At 39.9% G+C, this 26,128-nt stretch overlaps 1 protein-coding gene across 3 annotated transcripts in view; it reads right to left on the bottom strand.

The window, feature by feature from the left end:
• Positions 1 to 9,472, bottom strand: part of pcdh17 (protocadherin 17) — a 54,904-nt gene extending 45,432 nt beyond the window's left edge. For 2 of the 3 annotated variants that reach the window (XM_077519581.1, XM_077519583.1), the window contains exons 1-2: positions 8,874 to 9,472; positions 5,357 to 8,153 (exon numbers count right to left, since the gene is read on the bottom strand). In XM_077519581.1, coding sequence (XP_077375707.1) covers positions 5,357 to 7,852 — 2,496 coding nt within the window. In that variant the 5' untranslated portion in view covers positions 7,853 to 8,153; positions 8,874 to 9,472. The remainder of the gene's footprint in view (positions 1 to 5,356; positions 8,154 to 8,873) is intronic. The other variant, XM_077519582.1, reaches the window with a different exon arrangement.
• Positions 9,473 to 26,128: the final 16,656 nt, after the last annotated feature.

The following is a 26,128-nucleotide window of genomic DNA, read 5'->3' as shown; positions in this document are numbered from 1 at the left end:
GATGGATGATAAACTCACATTTCCGCTAAAGAGCCAATGATCATGTTTCATTAAAATCACGAGTTCTTGGGTTGTTGGAAATATTTTAACACCTTTTAGTCAAAGAATTGCCATCTGACAGCAAATATCTTCAATTATAGGATGTGAAACCAATCAGACTTTAGCTACCTATAAGTGACAATGATTTTTTTGAGTCAATACTACATTTACATTATTTAAAAAAAAACAATAAACTCACTTTCACGTCTGATTACTTTATTTATTTATGTGAGCTTGGAATAAGCATCGTCAAAATCAGTTAAGTGGCAGACATTGATATAGACACTGAGATCAAGGGAATACCGAACATGCGTGAATATGAATCAGCTCAGTAAATTTTGTGGGCGCATGAAAAAAAAAAAAAAAAAGACAGCAAAACACAGCAGTGAGCTAATGTAAATACTAAAAATGTATTTTTTCCCCACAGCTGTTCTTAAGAGTTGTCACCTAATTTACACTGAAAACAAGCTTGTCTGGTAATGTGACAGAAAAAAAAAATCCAATAATAGGAATTGAATAAACAAAACATGAACAAAAAAAACAAAAAAAGTCAGTTTTTTGTTTATTTAGCAATGATATAATTTAGCGTGTGTCCCCAAAGAAACACTTTACAGCCTCACATCTTTTGTAGAGGAGTTCGGAATATTGAGGAAAAGCAAAATGAAGCAGTTTAACTGCACTAGCCGAGTTTCTCAACTGTGGGAGTACACAAGTGACTTTGAAACAACTGCCAAGTCTGTTCTGAAAGTACACTTAGTTTTCCCAGGTAAACCCACCCCCACCCCTCCCCATTATATTTTATCCCATCCCACCGGAGGCTCCAGAAGAGAGCGGCTATCTTAAGATGAAGGGGAAAAGAAAAATTAAATAAAGAGTGTTTTTCTAATCCATTGCCTCAGTGGTCTCTCAAGTGTGGGAGCAATTTCAATATAATATATGGCAGAGGATGTGATAAGACACAGGCCTGTTATGCACATCAGTGTGTTTGCGTGCTTGAGTGTGTGTGCGTTTCTCAGAGGAAGGGTGTTTCAAGGTTTGGACAAATGCAAGATTGTCACGCTCACAAAAGAGAAGAAGCTCTGGCTCGAATGGACTAAATCCTATGCTTGGAATACACAATGAAATTACACCCACCCACCCACACACATAAATCTGCCTGAATTATGCAGACTGAGACCATTCCTGGAAGAATTCATTTTAAACATCCACTCTAGCAACATTGTTGATATGCATACATACAACCATAACAAATCAAAGGGCGCTAAACAATACCACAAATTCACGCAGTTCAAATTATTATATCCTCACAGCTTAATGTCTTTTTTAAGGGTTATGGCTACCACACATTTGAAAGAAGTTGAATCATTCATTATGTTGATGTTTATGATTCAAATGAGATGGTGTGACTTTGAAACATTGTTTAGAAATGATGCATTCGCATTGTTGATGGTATGAGGATTACAAGTATATTTACCAAAAGAGAAGACCCTTGCCAAATAGCAAGGGATGAGAACCCCTTTTATCCTTGAAAAAACTCACAGCAGAACGCTGCCACCCAAAGGCAGCATTTACTGCCTCCGTGTGGCATCTGTCACAATCTCCCACTTGGCCTTCCTACCACCTGCACCCCATTACCATAAAATTCCCCTCTTTCATCAGGGCAAATGTCTGTTCAATTAAAATTACAATTTATTCAAACAGCTGATGTGATCATTTATGGATGACTAAACATCTCTACAAGCTTGGTGAAAATGAGTGCAACTTCCCCAAAGAGTCTGCAAGTGTTGAAACATAACAATAGCTGTGTCTACATGGAGTCTTGTATTAAATGGACCAGAATTACTTAACAAAATTAAAATGATCCATATAAAAATTTCAATCAGAATAAAGAGGCTGAATCCGAATAAAAAAAATGACTCAGATTCACAAGGATGTCCTTTATGTAAAGTATTTCTTTTGCCAATCTGAACGAGCATTGGAATAGCCAAAGTTACTGTGTCCGGTCTGAGCATGCTCTGTTTTGACGTTAATGCGTTTTGATGTCGTCGTTTCTGCACTTTAAAATTATGGCATCTTGCCAAGTACTTAGAACTTGTCTGTTAAGATGTTGCTTTAATAAACATTTGTAAACTATCACCTATCCATCCATTCATCATCTACCGCTTATCCGGGGTTGGGTCGCAGGAGTAGCAGCTTTAGCAGTGAAGCCGAGACTTCCCAGATTGCCCTCTCCCCAGTGACTTCAACCAGCTCCTTCAGCGGGATCCCAAGGCGTTCCCAGGCCAGCCGAGAGACATAGTCTCTATAGCGTGTCCTGGGTCGTCCCCGGGGCCTCCTACCAGTGAGACATGCCTGTAACACCTCCCCAGGGATGCGACCAGGAGGCATCCGAACCAGATGCCCGAGCCACCTCAACTGGTTCCTCTCAATATGGAGGGGCAGTCCCTCCCGGATGACCGAGCTTCTCACCCTATCTCTAAGGGAGAGCCCGGACACCCTGCGGAGGAAACTCATTTCAGCCGCTTGTATCCGGGATCTGGTTCTTTCGGTCACGACCCACAGCTCGTGGCCATATGTGAGGGTAGGAACGTAGATCGAACGGTAAATCGAGAGCTACGCCTTTCAACTCAGCTCCTTCTTCACCACAACGGACCGATACAGAGTCCACATCACTGCAGACGCTGCACCAATCCGCCTGTCGATCTCCCACTCATCCTGCCCTCACTCGAGAACAAGACCCCAAGATACTTGAACTCCTCCACTTGGGGCAGGATTCTCATCCCCGACCCGAAGACGGCAGTCCACCCTTTTCCGACTGAGGACCATGCTCTCGGATTTGGGGGTGCTGAATCTCATCCCAACCCCCTTGAGACTTGACTACTGTCTTTAATTGATGAATGAACGTAATGTTTGCATCAATCTTCGAGTGCAGGTGCCCACAGATCTTCATTCGGAATGATTTCAATCGGAATGACAAAAAAGTCTCCATGTAATGAGAAATAAAATCCCCACCTGTACTGTTCATAGGGCACATGACATGATATAGGGCATGCTCTTTCTTGAGTCACAGCCACCCTTCAGAGCTTTGAGGAATTTCGCAACAGATTGGTTTTAACCTTCATCCTGGACTAAGTAATTCCCTTCAACGCCTTAAGCAGTATTAAGCATCATTACTGTGCGTATCATTCATCTACTCATCCCAGGAATTCTCCTTGCAAATAAAATGAAGCTCTCCACTGGGCTGGTTGCTGGCCCAGTTGTGACAATGATAAGGCAAGCCAAGCTCTGCTGATATGCTCGTGTTATTCCTCTCTCCTAGCAATAGGCCAAGCAGTGCCTGTAAGCCGATATACGGCTTTAAAACATCATGAGAGACCAGGAGCCGTGTTGCGAGTGCTTTGCAGGCTTGCAAGATGATGGTGGTAGGCATGCAGGTGCATGTGAACCCAGCTACATCAAGTTGCCCTTGTGAAACTGAATGAGCAGGCGATATGCTCTTCCACTTCATAAATGTATTTTTCCTTCATGAGCAACTGAAGTGACAGATGGGCTGTGAGGCCCGGGGATCGATGAAGGAGGAATTTTGTCTTTGTTTCCTGACATCTTTCTCCATTGCCACTTTGCTCTGACTCGGGTTACTTACTGTCCACATAAAGGGAGAACGGTGGCAGGGTGGAGATGAAAATGATATGCTTCTGTAAAGCCTCTGAAGAAACTTAATGCCTCAAGGCATCTCCCTCTACATTGGTTTCTCTTGAATAATACAATAGAGCACCCTACATAGCTCACACTTTCAGGGGACCCACTTAAAACAAGATACCAAGGAGTGCCTTTGTTGCTGCTCCTGCTAGTTTTTCCTACGACAAGCCGGAAGAAGGATGAGAAAAGAGTGCACACAGTGAGTGTGCAGAAATCTAATGCAGCATAATTCATCATCACTAAATTAGAAAGGAAACAGCCACAAATGACCCCGACCCTCTGATGAGGAAGTCCGACTAATGCTCTTTGTGCTGGCCTTTGCCCTTTGCAGCTGGCTCATAATAGAAGCATGGTTGAGAGTGAGAACAACAGACAGTGGCTTTCCTCCCTGGTGGGAACACGTCACAATTGATCGCGGTCAACATCACAGAAATGTCCAGCTCTTACAGGGGTTACAAACCACAACGGACAGCTTAACTAAGAGGCAAACGGCATTGGTGAACTGGACAATACAAAAATTAATTAATACAAACAACTTGGGCTCACAAAAAGCAAGTTAGAAAATTTAGTAAATAAATACTCTAGAATAAATCTCACATTATACTAAGATTCCTACACCTCAAGTGAACAACACAAAAAATTGATAATACGAGACAAGAAAAGGTAAACATACGACAAAAGATTTGATCTGTTAAAAACTGACCATTGTCATTACGTAGCGCTACAGGCCTTAATCCCTGTCTGACACAACAGACTTCTAATGAGCTTAAGGCCAAAAGCCTCAGAGAATTTCACACATTATAGACTTATATACCTACATACGCCACACAAAGATGCTTAAAGTAGCTGTAAAAATATCTTCAATCTGCTAATCTCTTCATGGTTAATTCGAGCAGAATTAATTCTAAGGCTTAACAACTGTGATAAATGGAAATTACAATGCAAGTAGTAAATATTGGTTTCTGTCATTTGATCTTACTGTAAAGAATGACCGCCATTCAGGATGACCTTTAATATAGAACATTATGTTATATATTACTTTTCCCTACCACATCCCCAAAACATGCCCCTTAAATTCGTTGAAAACTCTAAATTGCTCATCGATACAAAAATGGATAGTATGAAAGGTTAACCTTCGACAAGTGCGCTGCGATAAGACCAGGGTGCCTCCCCCGAAGTCAGCTGACCGACCCAGTTACGCTTAACCCGAATGAGGACAAATGGTTGAAAAATTGAATAAATATGCGGATACTGTAAGGTGGCTATTATGTAACAGTTGAAAATGTTGCTATTGTGGTAGATTTTGTGAGAATGTAGCTTAGTCAAATTGCCGATTGTAGAAAAAACCTGATTTGAAAAGCCGGCCGTGACATATTTCAAACACAAATAATTTGTGTGGATGTCACTAGATCCGCTGTGAGCGGGGACGGCAATATTTAATCCTTCTAATGCGCTTTCCTCCCCATCTATTTTTCCTCTCTCTACTTCCTCTCTGCCTTTGGTTTATTTATCTTTCAATGTACAAGACAAGTCATGTTGACAAGACCTGGACGCTTCATGAAGTTGGTCATGGGGATGTGGGAATAACATTATGGGAGAGTAGGGCAATTCCCCTTACCTGTATGATGGACATGCGGTTAGTAGGTGTGTCTGTAGTGCTGGTGACTGGGCCTGTGAAGCTGGTGTGGCATCCCACGTGGCCTTGGGGCACGCTGAGGTTATTGGAAGTGGGCTTAAGGTACATGACCTCTGATCTTGGTGAGCTGAGTGGCAGGCGTGTCTGGTAGTCAAAGTACATGGGAGAGGTGGCCAAGGAAGGACTGCTTACCACATTCATCACATTCATGGCATCCCGCTCCTCCACCTCGCTTTGCACCAGCATGATGTCGTTCTTGTTAATCTTCTTTTTCTTGCCTTTCCCCAATTGTGGATGGGAATATTCTGCAATGCGACAGTTATAGGTTCGTATCTCCTTGTTTTCCCGCTTGCACTTGACTGCGATGGTGACCATGGCAGCCAGAAGCATGATTGATATTATACTGAGAGTTACAATGAGAGGGAGAGACATGTCCCAGTTCTGATTGTCGTCAACATGCAGGAGTCCATCAGCAGGCTGTCCATTGGAGGCCTTGATGATAAGCCGAGCAGCAGCGGTCAGGGTTGGCTTGCCATGGTCTGATACACGGATAATCAGCTCGACAATGGGATTTACATTATCCCAGAATGGGTGGGCTGTTCGCACTTCGCCGGTCACTGGATCTATATCAAAAAGGTGCTCTTCATTCCCATCTGTGATCTCATAGGTGAGCCTCCCGCTCTCACCATAGTCATTGTCCACTGCTCTCACAGTGGTGACAATGTAGCCAACACCAACATTCCGTGGCACATGGATTTCAGCTGTGTCATTTTGTAGAAGGGGTAGAACAATGACAGGAATGTTATCATTGACATCCAGAACACTAATACGCACTGTAGCGTTGCTCTCTAGGTGTGGCGATCCAGCATCTCGGGCAAGAACCTTGAAATCAAAATATTTAATTTGCTCATAGTTGAACGACCTCACAGCATATATGGCCCCGTTGGCAGCGTTCACATTTACATACGTATTGACATCACCTCCGCTCACATTGGAGTTAACAATGCTATAGTACACAGTGCCATTCTGGCCTAGGTCTGGGTCATGAGCAAGAACTGAACCCAAGAACTCCCCGGGAATGTTGTTCTCTGGTATCTGGAGAAGATAAACTGTCTTGGTAAAGCGAGGGACATTGTCATTCTCATCCAGAATCTTCACCGTGAAAGATTTAGTAGAGTTTAGGGGGGGAATACCATTGTCTTTGGCCACGATGGTGACATTATACTCATCTTGTGTCTCTCGGTCCAATGGCCGGTCTGTCACAACTGTGTAGAAGTTATCGTAGTTCTCCTCTAGTTTAAAAGGAACATTACCCAGCACTCTACATTGAAGCTGCCCATTCCTGCCAGAGTCCTTGTCTGTGACACGAACCAGCGCAATGACAGTGCCTGGAGGTGCTGCTTCGCTGATGGCTCCCTGTCTTACGGATACAAAGCCAATAGAGGGCCAGTTATCATTCCTGTCCAGCACTTTAACAGTGACTTTACAATGGCCTGGGATAGGATTGGGTCCGAGGTCCTTTGCCTGTACGTCGATCTCAATAACTGGGCTCTCCTCATAGTCTATTTCACCCTGAATCTTTATGACCCCTGTTCTGGGATCTATTGAGAACAGCTCCCGTATTCTCTCCGGGGCATAGCCACTAAAAGAATAGACTACTTGTCCATTGTTGCCTTCATCAGGATCTGTGGCGTTTAAATTGATCAAGACTTTACCAGGAGGTGAATTTTCGGGAATTTCAACAACATAGGAGGGCTGATCAAACACGGGGCTGTTGTCATTTGAATCAATGACTTTAACATTTATCTGCATGGTACCTGACCTTGGATATTCACCGCCATCAGTGGCTGACAATATAAGAGTGTGATGGCTTCTTTCTTCCCGGTCCAGTGGTCTTTGAATAACCAGTTCTGGGAACTTAGTTCCATCCCCACGGGATTTTACCTCCAAGGAAAATAGATTGTAGTCATCGCGTGTTATCTGATAGGTTTTCAGACCATTTTCACCTGCATCTGGATCATGTGCGCTGGTCAAAGGAAAGCGCGTCCCTGGAACTGCATTTTCAGATATGTCAATATCAATCTGATCCGAAGGGAAAATGGGCGAGTTGTCATTAATGTCTTGGATGTCTATTTTGATCATGCAGATCTCCTTGTCATTGGCGAACACTTCCATTGAGAGCTGGCACTTTGGGTTCCTCTTACACAATGTTTCTCTGTCAATGCGTTGCTTTGTATAGAGTAGTCCACTCTGTGGGTCAACATCAATGAGATGGGGTGCTGAATTTTCCAACACCCTGAAGTTGGCTTTCTTTCCCTGACCTCCCTGCCCAATCTGTTCCAGTCCAAGTCTGGCATCTTTGGCAATGTTTCCAATTACTGTTCCCGGACCTTGTTCCTCTGGGACAGAGTAATTCAGGTTTTTCAATGTCAGGGCTTGAGCCCATAAGAGGAGGAAAAAGAAAATAGAAAGATACATCCCCACTCCGTAGTTGAGGCAAAAATCTGTGTTGTCTCTGTTCCACCTTTGACCTGTTGATATTTTGTTAAATCTGTGTATTATTACTTAGGATCAAATGAAGAGTCCTGTTCATCATGTGAGGTCTTGGCATTTGTCTTGGTAGATTGTGTGATCTGTTGCGCTCCTCCTCTGCCTCTCCCGGCAATCTGTGGTGCTGAACGCCTAATTCATATTCCACGGAGCACTCAGACTCATCTGAGCAATGATCATGAGCCACTCTCCAAATTGAATACTCATTGTGAACAAAAATTGATACCACCTAGAAGGAAGCACAAAAAAAAAATATGTTATGTTTATGTCTGTTAGTTAGTTAATGGAAGGTAGATAGAAAACATTGGAAATTCTGTCCGGGGGAAATAAGATACACCATTGAGCCCAAATTGAAACAAGGCTCATATGTAATTCATCTCCACAATTATGGGGGGAGCTTTCCAATTAGTTAACCTTGAGAAAGCACTGCACAGTTCTGATACACTGATGCACTGATAATGATCTCCCTTGAATGTCACTTACTGCTTACATCATGGCAAATATAACATTTAGAATGCTTTTTGGAGACATTCGCGAAACCTTTAATGCCCTACCTGGCCATTCACCATGTTGGGGAAAAACAAAACAAAAAAAAACCTGGATGAATGCGATCTAACTTTAATGATGTGGTGACTATGCGGGAATACAACAGGAGATGGCCTATTGTGACGGCTATTTGAATAAGTGAGTATAAAATGAGCCTCTTACACGCATTAACAAATCCGCATAATCCGGATATTTAAAATGAGCCTCATAAAAATTCAAAAAACGAGCTGCCAGCCATCAGCAGAACCGTGTAATTCTCTCCTCTGGTGCTCTGTGTGTTTCTCTGCAAGACTCAACTGTAAAAGCTGTTGCTCCTCATGCTCCCTTAACGAAAATGAGGATGAAGCCAGAGAACACACACATACACATGCACGCACACACACGCAAACAAAATGTAACTTACCCATATGAAATGATATAATAATCCCAAAAACTGCACACAAAAAAGAAAAACAGTAAAGATCCAAAGTCAGTTCCTAAATGGTTTGGGTGAGTTTGACCCCTTTAAAATGAGTGTGTATCCCGTTTTGTTGCAGGCTACAGTGCACTGCAGTGTAAATAAATAAATAAATAAATTAAAACGGCTTCAGAAAAGTCTGACTGTGATGTCAATGAGCACACAAGTCCTCTCTGCTGTGTGATTAGGATGCAGAGACTCGCCTTCTGCGAACAGTGAGTCACCTTTGTTCAAGAAACGACGGACATCCAGATGCGCAGCAAGGTATGATCCAAAGTGAAAAGGGGCGACCGGTCAATGGGTTCTGCCCGGTTCGAATCAGCAGCAGCAGAAGCAGCAGCAGCAGCAGCAGCGGTGTGGTGTCCTTGTCCGGCGTCCTCATCCAAAGTGCGGAGGAGGGGAGAGGCAACAGTTCGCCCGCATTCTGGATCAACTCAATGTGCCGTTCAAATAGAACCAATGAGTTATTGGCTGTGCAAAGCAAGCTGTTTCAAAGTGTGTTGTGCACCGTTTGGACGGGTCCTGAGTTACAAGAGGAGAGCGCTTCCGAGCATAGAATGAACTCCGTGCACGAACACGCTGCATTAAAACATTGCATGCGCGCATGAGGCAGCCAATCGCTTCGAGGAGGCGGGGCAAGAAGGAGGGATTCAAACGCAAGCACCAGCCCGGACTACAAATGATGGGCGGCTCGTTGGCCACCCGCACTTCATGTTATTTTTCAAAAAAGGGAAAGAAAAAAAAAAAAAAAAAACTCACTGCTCACTTAACGTCATTGTTAATACGATCCAGGAAGCCAGCAGATGGTACGTGTGGCCCGAAAGAGAAACGTCCGTTAACCGTTAAACTGTTTGGCATTTCACTATTAACAGTTTTGTAAACACACTTGTATTTAAAAAAATAAAATAAAATTAATAATAATAATAATAATAATAATAATAATAATAATAATAATAATAATAATAATAATAATAATAATAATGGATACATAACAGAAGCAATTCCATCTTTATTATATTTATTCGTGTGCGTTTTGTTTTGTTTACAGTACTTGAATGTGAACATAACAAATTTACGCGTAATTCTTCAGTGGCCATGCACTTTACCTTCGTGAAATGTAATTACTTTCACCAGCTCTTGATGGCAATGAAAGGTACAGAATCTTGAGGTGTTCATCTTACTATTATGCCAGTATTCATCCATCACTCCCCTGGAAATGAGCATAAAACATCCAGTCACAAGAAGTTGAAAAAAAAAAAAAAAAAAAAAAGAATCAAAGCAGCACTTGCAAGACTGCTCTCGCAAACGTTTTCTGCGGTATACTGAAAATGTGATATCCACTGATATGAAGTACCAGTAGAATGGTTGGGGCTATTTTAGCCGGGTTTCAACACCAACCCCTTCATATATTATTACTACAGTATGTCCAGCATTAATCATGTAGTCTACTAGTATATACATGCATGTCAACCTTTTTGACCTCTCAGTCTGACATGAGCCTGTGACATGTGTCGGAATCATTCATTAGTCTGATGGGGACTAACACTCATTATTAAACAGCATGTTTGATGTACAAATGTCACATTGTTGATAAGTGATGAAAGTAAATGTCACATCACTGTCCCTATCTGCATATAATGTGCACACGCTGTCTTGTCTGTTGAAGCATGATGCATAATGATATGTTCACTGCGTGTACCTGATGCCCTTTGCAAGTCATTTGGGAGTTTCTAGAATAGCATAAGCAGAGATGAGACGCAAAGCTTCAACGTGGTTTTACAATTGGATTAGCATCTTGTAGGAGCAATCAGTCAATTTAACCTTGAATGAAGTTGAGCAATCGTATTTCCTTTAAATCGCATTGCTGGAAAACAGTGCTCAAATGTGGTGTTCATTTTCACCAATATAATTTATTTTTATTTAAACTTTATTTACCCAGGCAAAACAGATTATGAAGAAATTCTTATTTACAACTGAGGCCTAACAAGAGACAACACTTCTTGAGGGAAAGGGAAAAAGTGGGGATAAAACAGCATTAAAACAAATATAACAACAGTCAAAAACAAGCAAATACACTACACAAGAAAACAACAACATAACCATAAAACAATGAGGTAACCATAAAGCAGCTCAGCAATTTTTAAAAATCATGCAATCAATTCAGTTGACTGTTGATTAACTCTTTAAAACACACATATGTTGTGTTCAAACACAAATTCCAGATTTTCTTTTTTCCCAAGAACGCCCACAAGAACTAAAAAATAAATTATTATTATTATTATTATTATTATTATTATTTGGATTCTGGGTGGCACGGTGGTTGACTGGTTTGCACGTCCGCCTCCCAGTACTGAGGACTCCGGTTCAAGTCCAGACTCCGGCCTTCCTGGGTGGAGTTTGCATGTTCTCCCCGTGCCTGCGTGGGTCTTCTCCGGGTACTCCGGTCTCCTCCCATATTCCAAAAACATGCATGGCAGGTTAATTGGGCACTCCGAATTGTCCCTAGGTGTGCTTGTGCGTGTGGATGGTTTTTCGTCTCTATGTGCCCTGTGATTGGCTGGCGACCATTTCAGGGTGTACCCTACCCACAGCCAGCTGAGATAGGCTCCAGCACCCCCCGCAACCCTTGTGAGGAGTAAGCGGTTCAGTAAATGGATGGATTTCTATTCTGTCATTTGTTGAGTTTCGTTTATTTTTTAATCAATCCATTTTCTGACGTACTTGACCTTATCAGGGGATTTCTAGGTGGCCCCAAGGTAAAATGGACCCTCCCAAAAATGTAAAATATTTTTCTCAATAAGATGAGAAAACTTTCTCGTACTAATGAGAAACTTTCTTAAACAATAAACGTTCTCATTAGGATGACAAATGTTCTTGTTCTAACGAGAATCTTTCTTGTTTGAATGAAAAAGTTTCTCGTTACAATGAGAAAGTAGTGCACTGCATGCACAAGAAAGTTTCTCATCCTAATGAGAACATATTTCACCCCGCCCCCATCTCACTTTAGGGCTCTGTTCAATTTGAATGTTTTTTTTGTTTTTTTTTGCCATTTTATTTAACGTTACATTTAGCTTGAAACAAAAAATCCAAGAAGATATAATATATTTCTATTCCAATCACAGATTACTGTAGTCCAATTTGGACAGACCAAACAGATTGAGGTTGGTATGAATTTTAGCATTTGATAACAAATGCCTTATTCTGTTAGGAGTTAGTTTGCAACACAGAACACACACGTACTACTCTAATTATTTTCCCTTCAACCTCTCATTTATTTTTACATTTTGTGTGACCGATTCGACAAATTTGCGTCGTTTTGTTGCCCAGTAAAAGTACATCCAAGAAGCCTAGGAGGGCCCCATTAGCGATCTCTCTGACGCTCAACATGTCATTGCAAACTCTGTTTAGAGTTGTGTTGTTGATATGAACCGATAACAGCCGTTGTTGGCAGTGGGGTCCACAAGCCAGTGCCCCCAGGTAAGATGCTGTACTTTTTCAGACATGGACCAAATATGAGCAGATGTCAACCGTGCCCCAGGTCCCCCTTCTGTTCAAGGCCCTGGGAAAATAGCCTTCCTTGCTACCCTGCTGCAACACTTCTGTTCATCATTAGGTTCAGAGGCAAGCCGAACTGCGATGCAGTTGTGATAACACTAACACCATGCTCTCACTTTATATGAAGATGTTTAGTCTGTCTATGAACTTTTCATTTATTTACCACGTCAGACAAAAAACAACAGAACTGACATTTTCATTGGGATCTTTTTTTTTTTTTCAGCAGCAAAATGTCACCTGTTTGACATGCACTCACTACTTGTCTCACACAAAATGTTTCCATGTTGCAATCTGAATCTGTTTCCTTCTTTACAGTGTTCAGAGCTGCAAGATATTTTGAGTGTACATTTGTTTATCGCCTGTGTTATGATAAAAGTTTGGCACAAAGGATATTTTAAGCAGTTGCTCTTCGCGGTGTGTCATGACAAGCAACTCCTTGTAGGGAGGCTGATATCACATACTGTATTTGACATTTGCAGCAGCAAAATGAATTATACACTTATACTTTGGATGTGTGAATTATTGGCAGAGGAAGCATGAATAAAACAGCAATTTTCACCATTTCTTCATCTGCTCTCCACCTGTCTTGCCATAACATTTTTAGACTCCTTCGAGAGAAATCCAAACATAGTCTTGCAAAAACACATCTAATGATAAAAGTGATGCTCATTTTCAAAAAGGGTAAAAACCCACGTAAAATATGGCAGCAAATAATTTCAGTTCTAGAAATGTTATAAAAGTCTGGAGGTGTGAATATTTTGTGCTCCTTTTATGACTCGCAGTCACTTTTTGTGTTGCACCGTTGACAGGAAAAGGGACGAAAAGTAGTTGCATGTAGAATATAAATAGAGCTTGAAAGACAAGTACGTTTGTTTGAGGTACATGCCTCCAAGGTTCATTGCAATTTCAACCTCAATAATAACATTTCCACACATGCTTGATGTATTTTACTGTGTCAGTGTGGATAGAAAAGTTCAATAAAAAGTAATAAGTAGGATGAGGTAAAACACTCTTGCATCATAAACACTCAATTCTGTTTGATCATTGATATACAGCTCATGAAGGAAGAATTGATCGTTCTTACTCGTGTCCTATTTTCTGGTGCACAATGCCTGTATGGGTATTTTTCTCTTTTTCTCGGTCAGTTTTATAATTTATAATTTTACCTAACAGAAAGTAAGTGTAGATATGACCAAAAAAAAAAAAAAAGGATTCTGCGAGGGAGTTAAAAAAAAAATAGCTGATAATAGGAAATCCCAAAACCATTTCATATTTTCTCCTCCTAAAAGTTGGCCAACGGCAATTTTACAAATTCCTCAAACACACTTTTTGTGACACTTTTTACTTGGAGAGCTGCAAGAAAAAACATGGCTATTTTTTTACTAGGAGAGAAAATACACAGTTATCTCCTTATTGAAATGTTATCACAGCACTGTCAACAGTGTTGATGTTTGTGGCAAGTTAAAACTTGCATTCAGAGCATTAACTTCAAGTCCAAGCTCAGCTGGCAGAGGTTCTCTGCAACCTTGCACAAGTTGGGTGGATATCTCTGGCAATGATTAAAATGACATTCATTTCATGGCTTGACAAAAAGTCAACTACTGTACTCTTAATAGGTTGTTTTATGGTCATTGTTAACCAACTCTTCTACTCACTATGTTGATTGTTCCACCTAGAGCGAAATAATGTACTGGAAATATTATTTTATTAACTCATTTGCTCCCAATAATGTGTAAATACATTTTTTTATGTTTTAAGTGTCCCAAAGACGTATTTATACGTTGTTGTTTTTTTGTTTTGTTTTTTTTTTTTTTTCTGCTAGAGTATACAGAAGGCTTTGATGCAGCCTCTCAACTGCAAGGAACGGTTCCAGAAATGGTAGTTATTACACAAACGGCCAGCAGGTGGCAGCAGAGCAAAGGAGATCAACCAGGGCCATGTAGAAAAAAAGCTAAATTACTTACAATTTTAAATAGATTTGTAAACACTGATGAAACTTAGCTCTCTTCTAATGCTAATTGCTGCAAAACTGAAACAACTAGAAACATACTTTTTTTTCCTGATGAAAGAAGGCAAGGCAAGGCAAGGCAAGTTTATTTGTATAGCACATTTCATACACAAGGCAACTCAATGTGCTTTACACGAGGAAAGACAACACATAAGCATCAAGAAACAGCAGTTAACATTCAGAGGAAGAAAAATAAATGAAATTAGGTTACAAACTAACAATCTTAAAACATTATTCAACAAACTTTAAAAAATTTAACATAAGGAAGTTTAAAATGATAATGATAAAATAAAAAATAAAAATAATAATTAAAAAAACACTTAATTAAAGCTGTTTAAAAGTCCCTAATCAAAGGTATAAGAAAAAAGCAAAGTTTTTAACCTGGATTTGAAAGCATTTACACTGGGGGCTGACTTCACTTCTGTTGGCAGCCTATTCCATCTGTGTGCAGCATAAGAAGAGACTTTAATCTTTGTTTTTATAGCAATAGAACACAATATTCTGTGGGCCTTGCAAAATCAGTCAAAATTCAGTAAAATAGCCGGGAGCGAACGGGATTGCTTCCGTGAAAATGGCTGGGAGTGAGTGAATGAGTTAATGTAATTTGTTCTCCTGGGGAGGCATAAAATAATTGAGAAACAATGCCCTCGCCTCATTGGCGCTGCCCTAACTCTATTTCAATGATATATATCAGAGAAGATTGCCCCTAAAAAAAAAAAAAAACATGCATTTCATCCCCACTTAAGGTTGAGATCTGGTGACGGGTCTTCGCCCATACTAACATAACAATATAAAACTACCTGCTCTATTAAATTGCCATTTTCCCATGTTAATTATGTTGATGAATGTGATTTAACCACTAAAAGTAGCAACATTAAAAGTGGACTGCAAATGGCACAAGGTCTTAGTGCAGTGCTATTTTCCTATCTACTGTCAAAATTAAAGGTTGCGTACTGTAGCTGTTTACTAGCAACATTGGAACAAACTCACTGGGGAAAAAAAAAAAAAAACTTGAAATGAGTGCATCTATTTTATTTTATAGCTCATAACCTCACACTCAACATACCATTCTCTTAAATATGTCATATATATGCGGTGCTTCTGTTGACCAACTACACACTTCCAGTGTGGTAACTACACTATATTGATTCCCACTCATCGTCTGTCCAGTCATGTATGCTGACTTACTTTCTGTACTTTGTGCATTTAGGATAAAAAGAAAAATTAAGAACGTGAACTACTTTGCATAGAAATAGACCAAAAGCGATTAAATCATATAGGTCACTGCATTATTAATGGTAATTCAGAAAGAACAAGAGTTACAGGATTGTTGAAAATGATCAACCAGTTTATATAGGTGACCTAGTAAAGTGTCTATATTTGACTTGAGCTCTTTCTATATGTGCTGGGATTGCAGTCGTTCCTTAGTTTGATTCCCATCTTACTTTTCGTATAGCAACCAGTCCCCTGCCTATTTCTTCCACCCATCCTTCCTTCTCCCTACCCTCCATCACAGTCACCCTGTAGAGAACAGGTGTATCTGTCTCTCCCCTGATGAGTTTATTACTCTGAAGTGTCTCCATGGCCCCAGTGGACCCCCCGCCTCCTAATACGCTTAGGCCTTACAGCTTATGTCAGCCCAAGTGGGTGGTCTGACAGCGCACCACTTGATCAAACCATCCACATCTGGTCAGTACTTGCTCTGGCCAGCCTGGATGTCATGGCGACAGAAGGATCTCAAATGAACCTCTCCCGTACTCCGCTGCTGCACTCACGCACCAACTAAAAGGTGAGGCAAAGGAACTGGCTATTCAGACCTGGCAACTCTTTTCTGTGTGTACTTGACATGAACTTTCTTTCTTAACCACAGTTGTTTTTCAAATAAGTCGAATTGACGGACAGTTAGCACTGTATAAAGGAGCATTAGCATCCCACCACCCTCTCTTGGGGACCTGCACAATACAAGAACTAAGAAAAGGCACAATTCTTTTGGACTCACCCCAGCTCGGATATCACCTTTTCTGGCTGCTTCACCCTGGTTGGCGCTATCAAAAAATGCACACCAAAACCGCCATTCATACCAATTATGTCCTTGTCATTAACCTTTTAAAGAGATGACTGGCAATTTGCAAGAGGTGGGTAGAGTAGCCAAAAATGTACTCCATTAAGAGTACTGTGTTAGAATAGGCTGCGATTGCCTGGCAACCAGTCCAGGGTGTCCCCCGCCTACTGCCCATAGCCAGCTGAGATAGGCTCCAGCACCCCCTGCGACCCTTGTGAGGAATAAGCGGTTCAGAAAATGGATGGATGGATGTTAGAATAGGGACGGCCAACCGAGCAATTGGAATTTTATTTATTTATTAAAAAAAAAAAAAAAAAAAAAAAAAAACAAGTCTTTCGCATCCATATACTAAAACCTAACAGCACGTCCTCTATTTTCATTTCCTTTGGAATTCATCGCCATTTTTTGGCTCATTTGTGGAGGTCATAAAGAACTTCTCCTAAAGAATTTAGCCAATCATCATTAACCTTGCGTGTTTTCATCTTAAAATGTTTAAGATGTATATTGAAAGCTCTTTATTTTCTTGCATGCTGTTGCCGTGGAGATTAACTTTGCAAAGAAAAATGGGGTTTTTAAGGGTCTAAACATGGGTAAAAACTGAAATTGCACACACCAAACCTGTCTTGAACATCAATATATACATATATATATTAATAGATGAATTAATTCAATTTGTGATTATGTCAAGAAATAAAGCGTATCCCTCATAGGATTTCGGAGACAATGTAAATGGAAGGTCAATTTTTGCTTCCCATCAAACATGAAATTAACTTACCCTAAACCCACCATGTCTTATTTACTTTCTTTTTCTTGCCCCTGCAGAATTTATTTTCAGGCTTCTACTTGAAAATTATGCCCCAAGCCCACAAACAAACAACACCTCCAGGTGATATCATAACAGCTGAAAGCAAAACAAACACTGCAACCTTTTTTTTTTCTTTTTTCTGTTTCACAAGAATGGTGCCATGCCTTCCCTCTGTGGCGAATCACAATCAGCAGAGATGGACATTGAATACATCACAGCTGCAATCTGTCAGAGGCGAGTATGCATACTGACTGACTTGCAGGTGTGCACAGCAACTGTATCGTATCGAATCTATGCGCATGATCGTGTTACAATGTTTTTCACATGACAAACAGCATCCATGCTTCTTTTATTCCATGCATTTCCCAGAAAGATATTTTGTTTTTATTTCTTATTGGTATCATTATTAATATTTTAACAGCTAAGATGTAGTTATTTTTAAGGAATATATGTAAATGCAATGTTGCGACTCACAGTGTTGGTGCATCTCCACAGGGACAATCATTGCCTGGAAAATCAATCTAATCAATCAATCTAACATTTGGTTGACATGAGTAACATAGAGCATCTGAAATGTCTTAAAGTCACTGTTAGTGATAGACAAGAACTCAGGAACTGATCAACTTTTTGCAACTAGATCTTTACTCTGATTTTTTTTTTTTCATAATAAGAAATTTGTTGCTTTCTCTAATTATATTAGATGGTTATAGAATTACAATAGAGCTGAGGGGATAAAACATGAACACCAGCTAGTGGTGCTCAATCTGTTTGTGTGTGCAAATATGCACTTTTTCTTTTCCTCGTTACAAATCTGTGATAATTAAACAGCTATAAACAGCAGGGAGAAAAATCATCGCCAGTGAGTCATAGATTTGAACAGGCCAGTGATTTCTCATGTTTTTAGCTGTTATAGTGGACGCCAGGATAATATGGCTGTAACGTGTTGTAACCCTTACCAAGCTTATGCAACATTTTTAACATGAACATCGTGCAAATCAAGTTGTGATTGTGATATGTTAGTTAAGATCCAATCATGAAGCAGAAGTGTTGACATCATCGAAATTATGCGTTTTATTGGTTTAGACACTCAAATATGTCATTTCCACTGCAACCATCTATGGGTCTGAAGGGGTTAATTAAACCGGCCCAGATTTTACAGTGAGTGGGTCAATTTGTGAGCAAACTGAGAAGAGTTAATTGTTTCGTTATTTTTGTTTGGTGGGCTACTGTGAGGTTTTTCTAAAATGGGTGTATTGGCTAATTAAGTGTGAAACATTGCATTAGGTGATATTGGCAAATGGTAAGTGTAGTGTGGCCTTCTTTGGCAGTGCCACAAAATCTGAAAACACAAAAAACAAAACCATTTATATAATTAGATGCAAACTAGTTATTACTATAAACTCTTCTCCACCAGCCAGCACTGTTTCTGGAGACGTGAGGATTCCACCCGTCATCAGTGAAATACAAGCATTTGAGTGGGGACCAAAGGAAAATTAACATCAAACGTAAGCCGGAAAATAAGGTGACAGAGATTTTGGTCCTCGAGCGGCTGCCCTGCCTGTTTTAGATGTTTCAGTTCTCCAACACACTAGATGATGATCGGGATCAGGAAGGAAATTATTATAAAGACAGGGAATATATAATGACGTGTTGATACACCTGGTATGTACTGTATTTTTAACATACAAAAAACTGTTAATACACATTGTGTGTATGCACAATTGAATAATATTGATTATACATGTGACAAATGTATAGATTATTGCATGGTGTCCAGGTGTATTCTCCTCACAACCAGTGGGGAATAGTTCAATAAGTAAATACAGAACGGTATATGAACCGTTTATTCCGGCAGCGAAACTGAATATGTCTATTTGAGTAAGAGTTCTTTTGCTGCTGCAAAATGCTGTGGAGACAATGTGAATGATTCTCTCCATCTTGTCCAAGATGGAAAGTTTGCTCAGTGATCTCTTGTCCCTCACGGAATCAATTTCAAACATTTCCATCTTTAGTTCAATGATGTCACCAGCATTCTTGACGAGTTTATTGATTCTTTTTGCGTCACTGGCACTGATGCTGCTCCTCCAGCAGACAGCTGCTAAGTACATGGCACTTGCTGCCACAGAATGGTAGAACATTTCCAACATCTCACTGCACACTGAAGGATCTGAGCTTCCTCAGTAAGTACAGTCTACTCATTATTTTCTTGAAATCAGCACCCATGTTAGTGCTCCAATCCAGTTCTTTGTTCAAGTATATACTGTAATTGCTGGACTATAAGGCACACCTGATTATAAGCCGCACCCAGGACATTTCGAAAGGAAAAGGCATTTTGTACATACATAAGCCGCACCTGACTATAAGCCGCATGTGCCCACGCTGAAACATGAGATATTTACAAAGAAAGACGGTACACAGAGTTTTCAAAAGTTTAATAATATACCTTAGATTTTCTTTCCCAACAGTGCCTGTGACGTGGCAGTAACACAGCAGCAATACGGTAGTAACTAACGGGGCTGGTTAAAAATTACATACCGGTAATAGTCCGGCAATTATGGTACATCCAACTTTTGTATGTGTATAAGGCTTCACATTGGGTTAGGGCAGATCTGGAATTAATGTGAGATACGAAATCTTCAGTCTTTTGTAAAATGAAATCCGCTCTGAACATATTTTACTCTATTAGGCTATGGAGATGGTCGCAGAAGAATGAATTCTGAAGTCGTCAAAACTATTTTGCCTGACAATTTACAGAAAAATGCATCCAAACTAATCTGGAGAAGGTACAACGATAGTGATCCAAAACACACTGCCTACACAACAAAGGACTTCATCAGGGAGAAAAAGTGGAAGGCCTTTTTGAAATCAATCACCGGACCTTAACCCAATAGAGCATGCATTTTACCTGCTGAAGATGAGATTAATGGAAGAACTGCTTAGAAACCATCAAAAACTGAAAGAGGCTGCAGTAAAGACCTAGAAAAGCATTTTAAATGAAGTATACAAGAGTCCTGTGAAGTCAGTCACTGTTTGATGTAGTTGCAAGTCAGGATGTTATTAAATATTAAATGTCATTCTTATGTTATTAAGTTCCAATACTTTTGCTCACTTGAAAAGTGGGTTGCACCAAACAAAAGGTGTTCTGTTCTGAGATGTTTAACACATCTAGGAAAAATCCGTATTTCTGAATTGTTGTCTGAAATCTGAATATCTTCAGGATAGCTACAACAAGGGTTGCTTACCCTTCAAAATTGGCTCCTTGGGTTTATTCATCTTTTGAATCTAATAAGTACATATGGAGACTTTTGTGTGTGTGTGTGTGGGGGTGGGGGGGGTGCTCAGTTTTTGTCAATCCGTTACATGCTCTCACATTGCGGCAGAGTGTAAAGCTTTTCGAAACACCAACAGCTGACAAGAGCATAGTTAGAGCTGGGATAAAACAAAAAACACGAAGAAAAAACAAGAAGACTGGCAGTGGGTGGAGTGGGACTTTGAAAGATGTTTTTAGTGTTTGAATATGATCAAAGGCTATGCTTGCCAACTGTCAATATTAGAAGTACCAGAGTGGTGAGTTTTGTCAGATGATGTGGTAAGCGCCAGTGTTCTGAACAATCTGGAATTGTAAACAGAAATATTAAACAAAAAAATAAAAAAAAAATGTAATAGATACTGTACTAAAAAGTGAGGTCAAGACAACTTAAAATATCAGCTCTATCATGAAATTCCCTTGTGCCTATTCTGTGCACCGCTCACATTATAACTACTCACTTCATTGTTGCACTGCTTGACTTGCTCAAGATGTGACAGACAGATCATGTCCCCTCACCACACAGTTTCTTATTATTGAAAATCCTCTCTTTCCCCTCATAGTTTCTGTAACTTTTTTCCCCCCAGATTAAAATGAGAAAAAAATGACACAATCCATCTAGTGTGTCAAGTTAGGATGATATCCGTAATAAAACACCATTACAAAGTGACAAATTTTACATGGAGGAGCTGTCAAAGCACTAAGGTTTGATTTTGTTTCATCTACAGGCTTACCTGAGAATTTGAGTGCAAATAGGATGTATTGTAAACCGCGTAGTGCCTAATGTGAGAATTTTTTCTTATATCAAGAGGCTCGAGAATAGCTTTTCACACTTTCTCTTTCATAAGTGCTAGTAGTTGTAGGTGGCACTATTAATTAAGAAAGAGAATGAGCGCTGACAAGTCAAAGGGCACACACAGGCTGTGTTCTAAATTTCCATATTGGTGCAGTGTTCAGTGCAGCGTTCACCTACCTTGAACAAAAAAGCGATGGATTCTTTTCATTCTCTTTTGCTGGTGATGTGAGGAAACAAAGCTACGAAGGTGATGCATGAGAAAGTTCGTGTGGCAGGGGTGGCAAAATGTGAAGATGTTTGGTTATAATGTGTGTTTTCCGTTGCTAAGTAACTGTCAGGAACATGGGTCTTCTTCGACCCGTATTAGGGATGCTTGAGCAAATACTAGCGTGTACCACTGGTTGTGGAAGAAATTATAGGTAAACTATATATATAAGAGCGTACTTGGCGATTTCAGAAGACCGTACTCAAGCCTAAGCGCACTGACTAGCCACAACATAATAACTATTTGCACCATATGATGAGCTCCAATAAAAATGCTCAATCAACTACTCTAAGCAAAAGTATAAAAATGTGATTAACCGCGATTAATAACAGAAAATTGTGCCTTTAAATACTTTAAACAAATGTATCGCTTGACAGCACTAATATATCACATTTTGGAAAAAGAAATTGCACTGGGAAGTAGGGTCTTTCTAAATGGATGGAAATAAATGATTTATTTAGCCTACTTTATTTACTTATTATATGGAGAGATTCACTTTCTGAACCAATTCAGAATTCTCTTTTGTATCCAGTTAGTCTTCAATTAAGATAACCTACAGTAGGCCTACATCTAGGAGGAAGCCTGAGTAGCTGGACCAACTTAAGTACACAGAGAGAATTGGTTTGCATTACATTTTTTACAATATATTTAGGATTTGAGTTTTACCAAAATGACTTGACGATGTATGGTACATACAGTCACAGCGAGTTTCCCTTGAAACGGAGGAAGACTGACATGATCTGGAACATTTGTTGTTGTTCTTTATTATTCTATCCTCGTCTACTCTTCCACTAGGATGAGTAAAAGACTTAAATAACAAGCAGACAGTGCATAAAGGTTTCTCCTGAGGGTTGCTCTAAATGCTGCAATCGTCTTGCAGGGTTGCAAGTCAACATGCAAAGACGATAAATGTCTCTCTGGTAGTCATTTGCATGCATTATTGAAATAAAAGCCAGAAGAAAGGGAATTCTATACTAACTGCTACATGGGAGAAAAAAAAAAGGGATTTTGCAACCAGTCACATAATAATTGCTAAAAAGACTATTCAAGAATTAGGTTCATAGCGTTATTGATGTGATTCTATTGCACAACGTTAATGGCAACCTTGCTTCTTTTCTGTTACCTTCCAGTAGTCAACGACACTTCAGCTTCACTACTTTCCTTACTACATTCCAACAGAAAAACTACAAAAAAAAAAAAAAAAAGGCAACAGAGGTGGTTCAACTGGCACCAGTCCACAAAGTCTTTAGTTTTTACAGTCAGTGTGAAGATGAATAGTGCCAGGACCAGAATCTGGAGCACCATGTCTGAAACATTCCTCGTGACCGTTGTGGAAAGTCTGTGAGCTGGTCTAAGATCCAGTTTACAAATGGCGACTCAGCTGTGTACTCCTTCAATGTTGGCATATAGAAAAGTGTTTTTGTGGCAGCTTGCATACCATATGAAGATTTTGACAAGTAGAAACATGATTTCAGTCCCCAGAGATGAGGAAGATGGTGTTTGTGTTCTGTGCTTGTATCCTGCTCATGGTGAAGTTCAGAACATCACTTGCTGTGTCGCCATTTGCAGAGGGGAGAACATTCAAGGGTCAACATTTGAATAGTTTTGTGGCAGATAGTACAGCCGCTTACAGCCAGAAGCTCAAATGTCCCCCCCAGCAAAGCTTTTCTTCGATAGTGATGTGCCTGGAGTCGTACCACTTATCATTCACAAACACAGCCAACCCCCACTCTTTTCCTCTTACCACTCCTTGCAATCCAGTCCGCCCGCAGCAGCTGAAATAATTTCAATGAAACGGCCGTGTCTGGTATATCCTGGCCATACCAGGCATCTGCCGCTTATGGAGCAAGCATGGTAACAAGTAAAACACAGTGTTTAGATGCCTCGAGGGAAAAAAAAAAAACATGAGGATGCTGCTTTTATTCAGGGATCTGTATATGTGTGTTCTTATATGTGTGTTTTGTTTTGTTTTTTTACCAGCATATCAAAGCTACTTGCTCAAACCAGTTCCGCTTTGTATTGTAACAATCTTAATTGTCATGTGTGCATAATTAATTAATTAATTAATTAATTAATTAATTAAATAGCTACCGCTGATATCAAAATCTTAAAACATAACACTCTTCGAACGTTGTCTTTACATTAATAAAGAAAAATAAGGTAGTCATGTTCTGATCATCTTTGATCTGTGATCCATATGGACTACGCTCTTTGCACGGATCAGCATGCATGTAGTCTAGATATTGCTTGGGGGTTGGGGGGGGGGGGGGCAAACAAAGTGTGTGTTTACGTAAAGGTAACATGTTTAACCCCCATTATTCACCAACAAAATTGTGGCTAGTGAAAATGCAGAGTGGCTATTAACTAGCAAAAAAAAAAAAAAAAAACACTTGCCACAGGGCTGGTGAGCAAAAAAAGTCAAAGTCAAGCCTTTCATAGTTTGAATAGTTGTGGGGCACTGTAGCACTTTACATCCTGGCATGTAAAAATACTTCATGTCACAAGACTGTTTGATGTTAAGTGTTTCGGCACTACATCAGAAGTGATGGTGATGGTCAGGCAGGCCAAGTTGAACTGCTTCATGAAATGTGCTGTGTATCTGAAAAGGTCTCAGTAATCTCCTGTTTGGCATATTTCATCGGTGAACAGGTTAAATGGAAAAAAAGGTGAGTGTCACGAATGAGTGTAAAAGGAGCATTCCCGAAAGGCTCAGTTCACAAGCAAGGATGGACCGAGGTTCACCACTTTGTGAACAACTGTGTGAGCAAATAGTCCAACACAGCATTTCTCAACATATAACTGAAAGAAATGAAGGGATTTTTTTCAGCTATGAACAATAATATCATCAAAGGATTCAGAGAATCTGGAGAAATCTAATAAGTGGCATGGCTAAAACCGACATTGAATGCACCTGACCTTTGTTCCCTTAGGCGGCACTAGATTTAAAAACTGGGATGTGTGGAAATGATATGTCTTGTGGGCTCATGATCATGTCAGAAAACCATTGTCACTTTGTCAAGTTCGTCACTACATCTATAAAAACAAGTTAAAATGCTGTTGTGCAGAGTGAAAGCCGTATCTGAATAACACCCAGAAACATCGCCAGCTTCTCTCGGCACAACCGCATCTGAGATGGGCTGATGGAAGTATATTATCATTTAATTATAACAACCCGGCCAATTAATAAACATAAATGTACGGTATATGAAACATCATATTGAATATTTTGCATTACGCACGATACCTTGCCAAGGGTGTTAAGGTGTTAAGGTGTACTCTGCCTCTCAACCTCCAGATGGAGGCGTTCAAAAATATATGCGCAATTTACATATAGCAGGTTCAATATGGTGTCATTTATAGATGGTTTGAAGGAAAACTATGAGCAATTATTGAAATGAGCCGTCTCTCTGGGCAAAACAGAACACGCTGGCAAAATCTACCTGCGAGACAAGGAAGCCTGACTTAGCAAGGTCAAAGCTCGATATCATGTCACATGCAGATTGGTTTGCTGTAGCTGCATCTGAATGACAGCCCTCACCTTACCAGATGTGAGTTCATGCTTGTGTGGGATTCACTCAAATCTGAATTGCATTCCAAATAACATACACATTACCATTTCCTTGAGCTTGGGCATCCTGTTTATTTGCATGCAGCACACACTCTTGCATCCCACAATGCTTAACTGATTACTAATATTTTAACTAAAAGCAATATTTTACTGGTAAAAAATAAATAAATATAGTTTTATTTCAAATCCATGCAATGATTCTTTGCTGAGTCCTTACTTCCATTAGTGAGACTGTCTATTCTATAGGTTATAGAAACTCTCAAAATTTCTAAAACATACACGTTAGTCACACTCACACATAAAAATAAATAAATAAATAAATAAATAAGTATTCACTGCTCTTCAATGTTTCTACATGTTACGTAGAGCCTCATTTAAATATTTAAATGAATACGCACCGCATAGTAACATAAAGTGAAGCGCTGCGGAATAGGTTCCACATGTGCTGTATCTCAGCTACCATGCTCGTTATGTTGGATTTCAGTCAGCATGGGAGAGTTCTTGTTTTCACAACTGTATGCGACCTTCGACTTGTCTTACCACAGCAATTCACTCACATTATTTGTTTGGGACAGGTTTATGCCAAAAGCCCTTTCTGACACAACTCTGCACCCATTCTTTATCCAGGTTCGGGAATGGCCGTTGCCTGGAAATTGAACCTACATGAGGAAGCAACATAACTAGTGCGCTTTGACTTCAAGAATTAATCGCCAAAAAAGATGGGTTGAGCAAGTGGACATTATCATGCCATCAACATAATCATCATACTAACTATTCAAATTGTTGGTGGGCAGTGGACACATCAATATTTGAGATTAAAGTGTTTATTTATAAC

Source organism: Festucalex cinctus, chromosome 4, assembly GCF_051991245.1.
Source record: "Festucalex cinctus isolate MCC-2025b chromosome 4, RoL_Fcin_1.0, whole genome shotgun sequence".
Lineage (NCBI taxonomy): Eukaryota > Metazoa > Chordata > Actinopteri > Syngnathiformes > Syngnathidae > Festucalex > Festucalex cinctus.
This window is presented reverse-complemented; position numbering and strand designations above follow the sequence as displayed.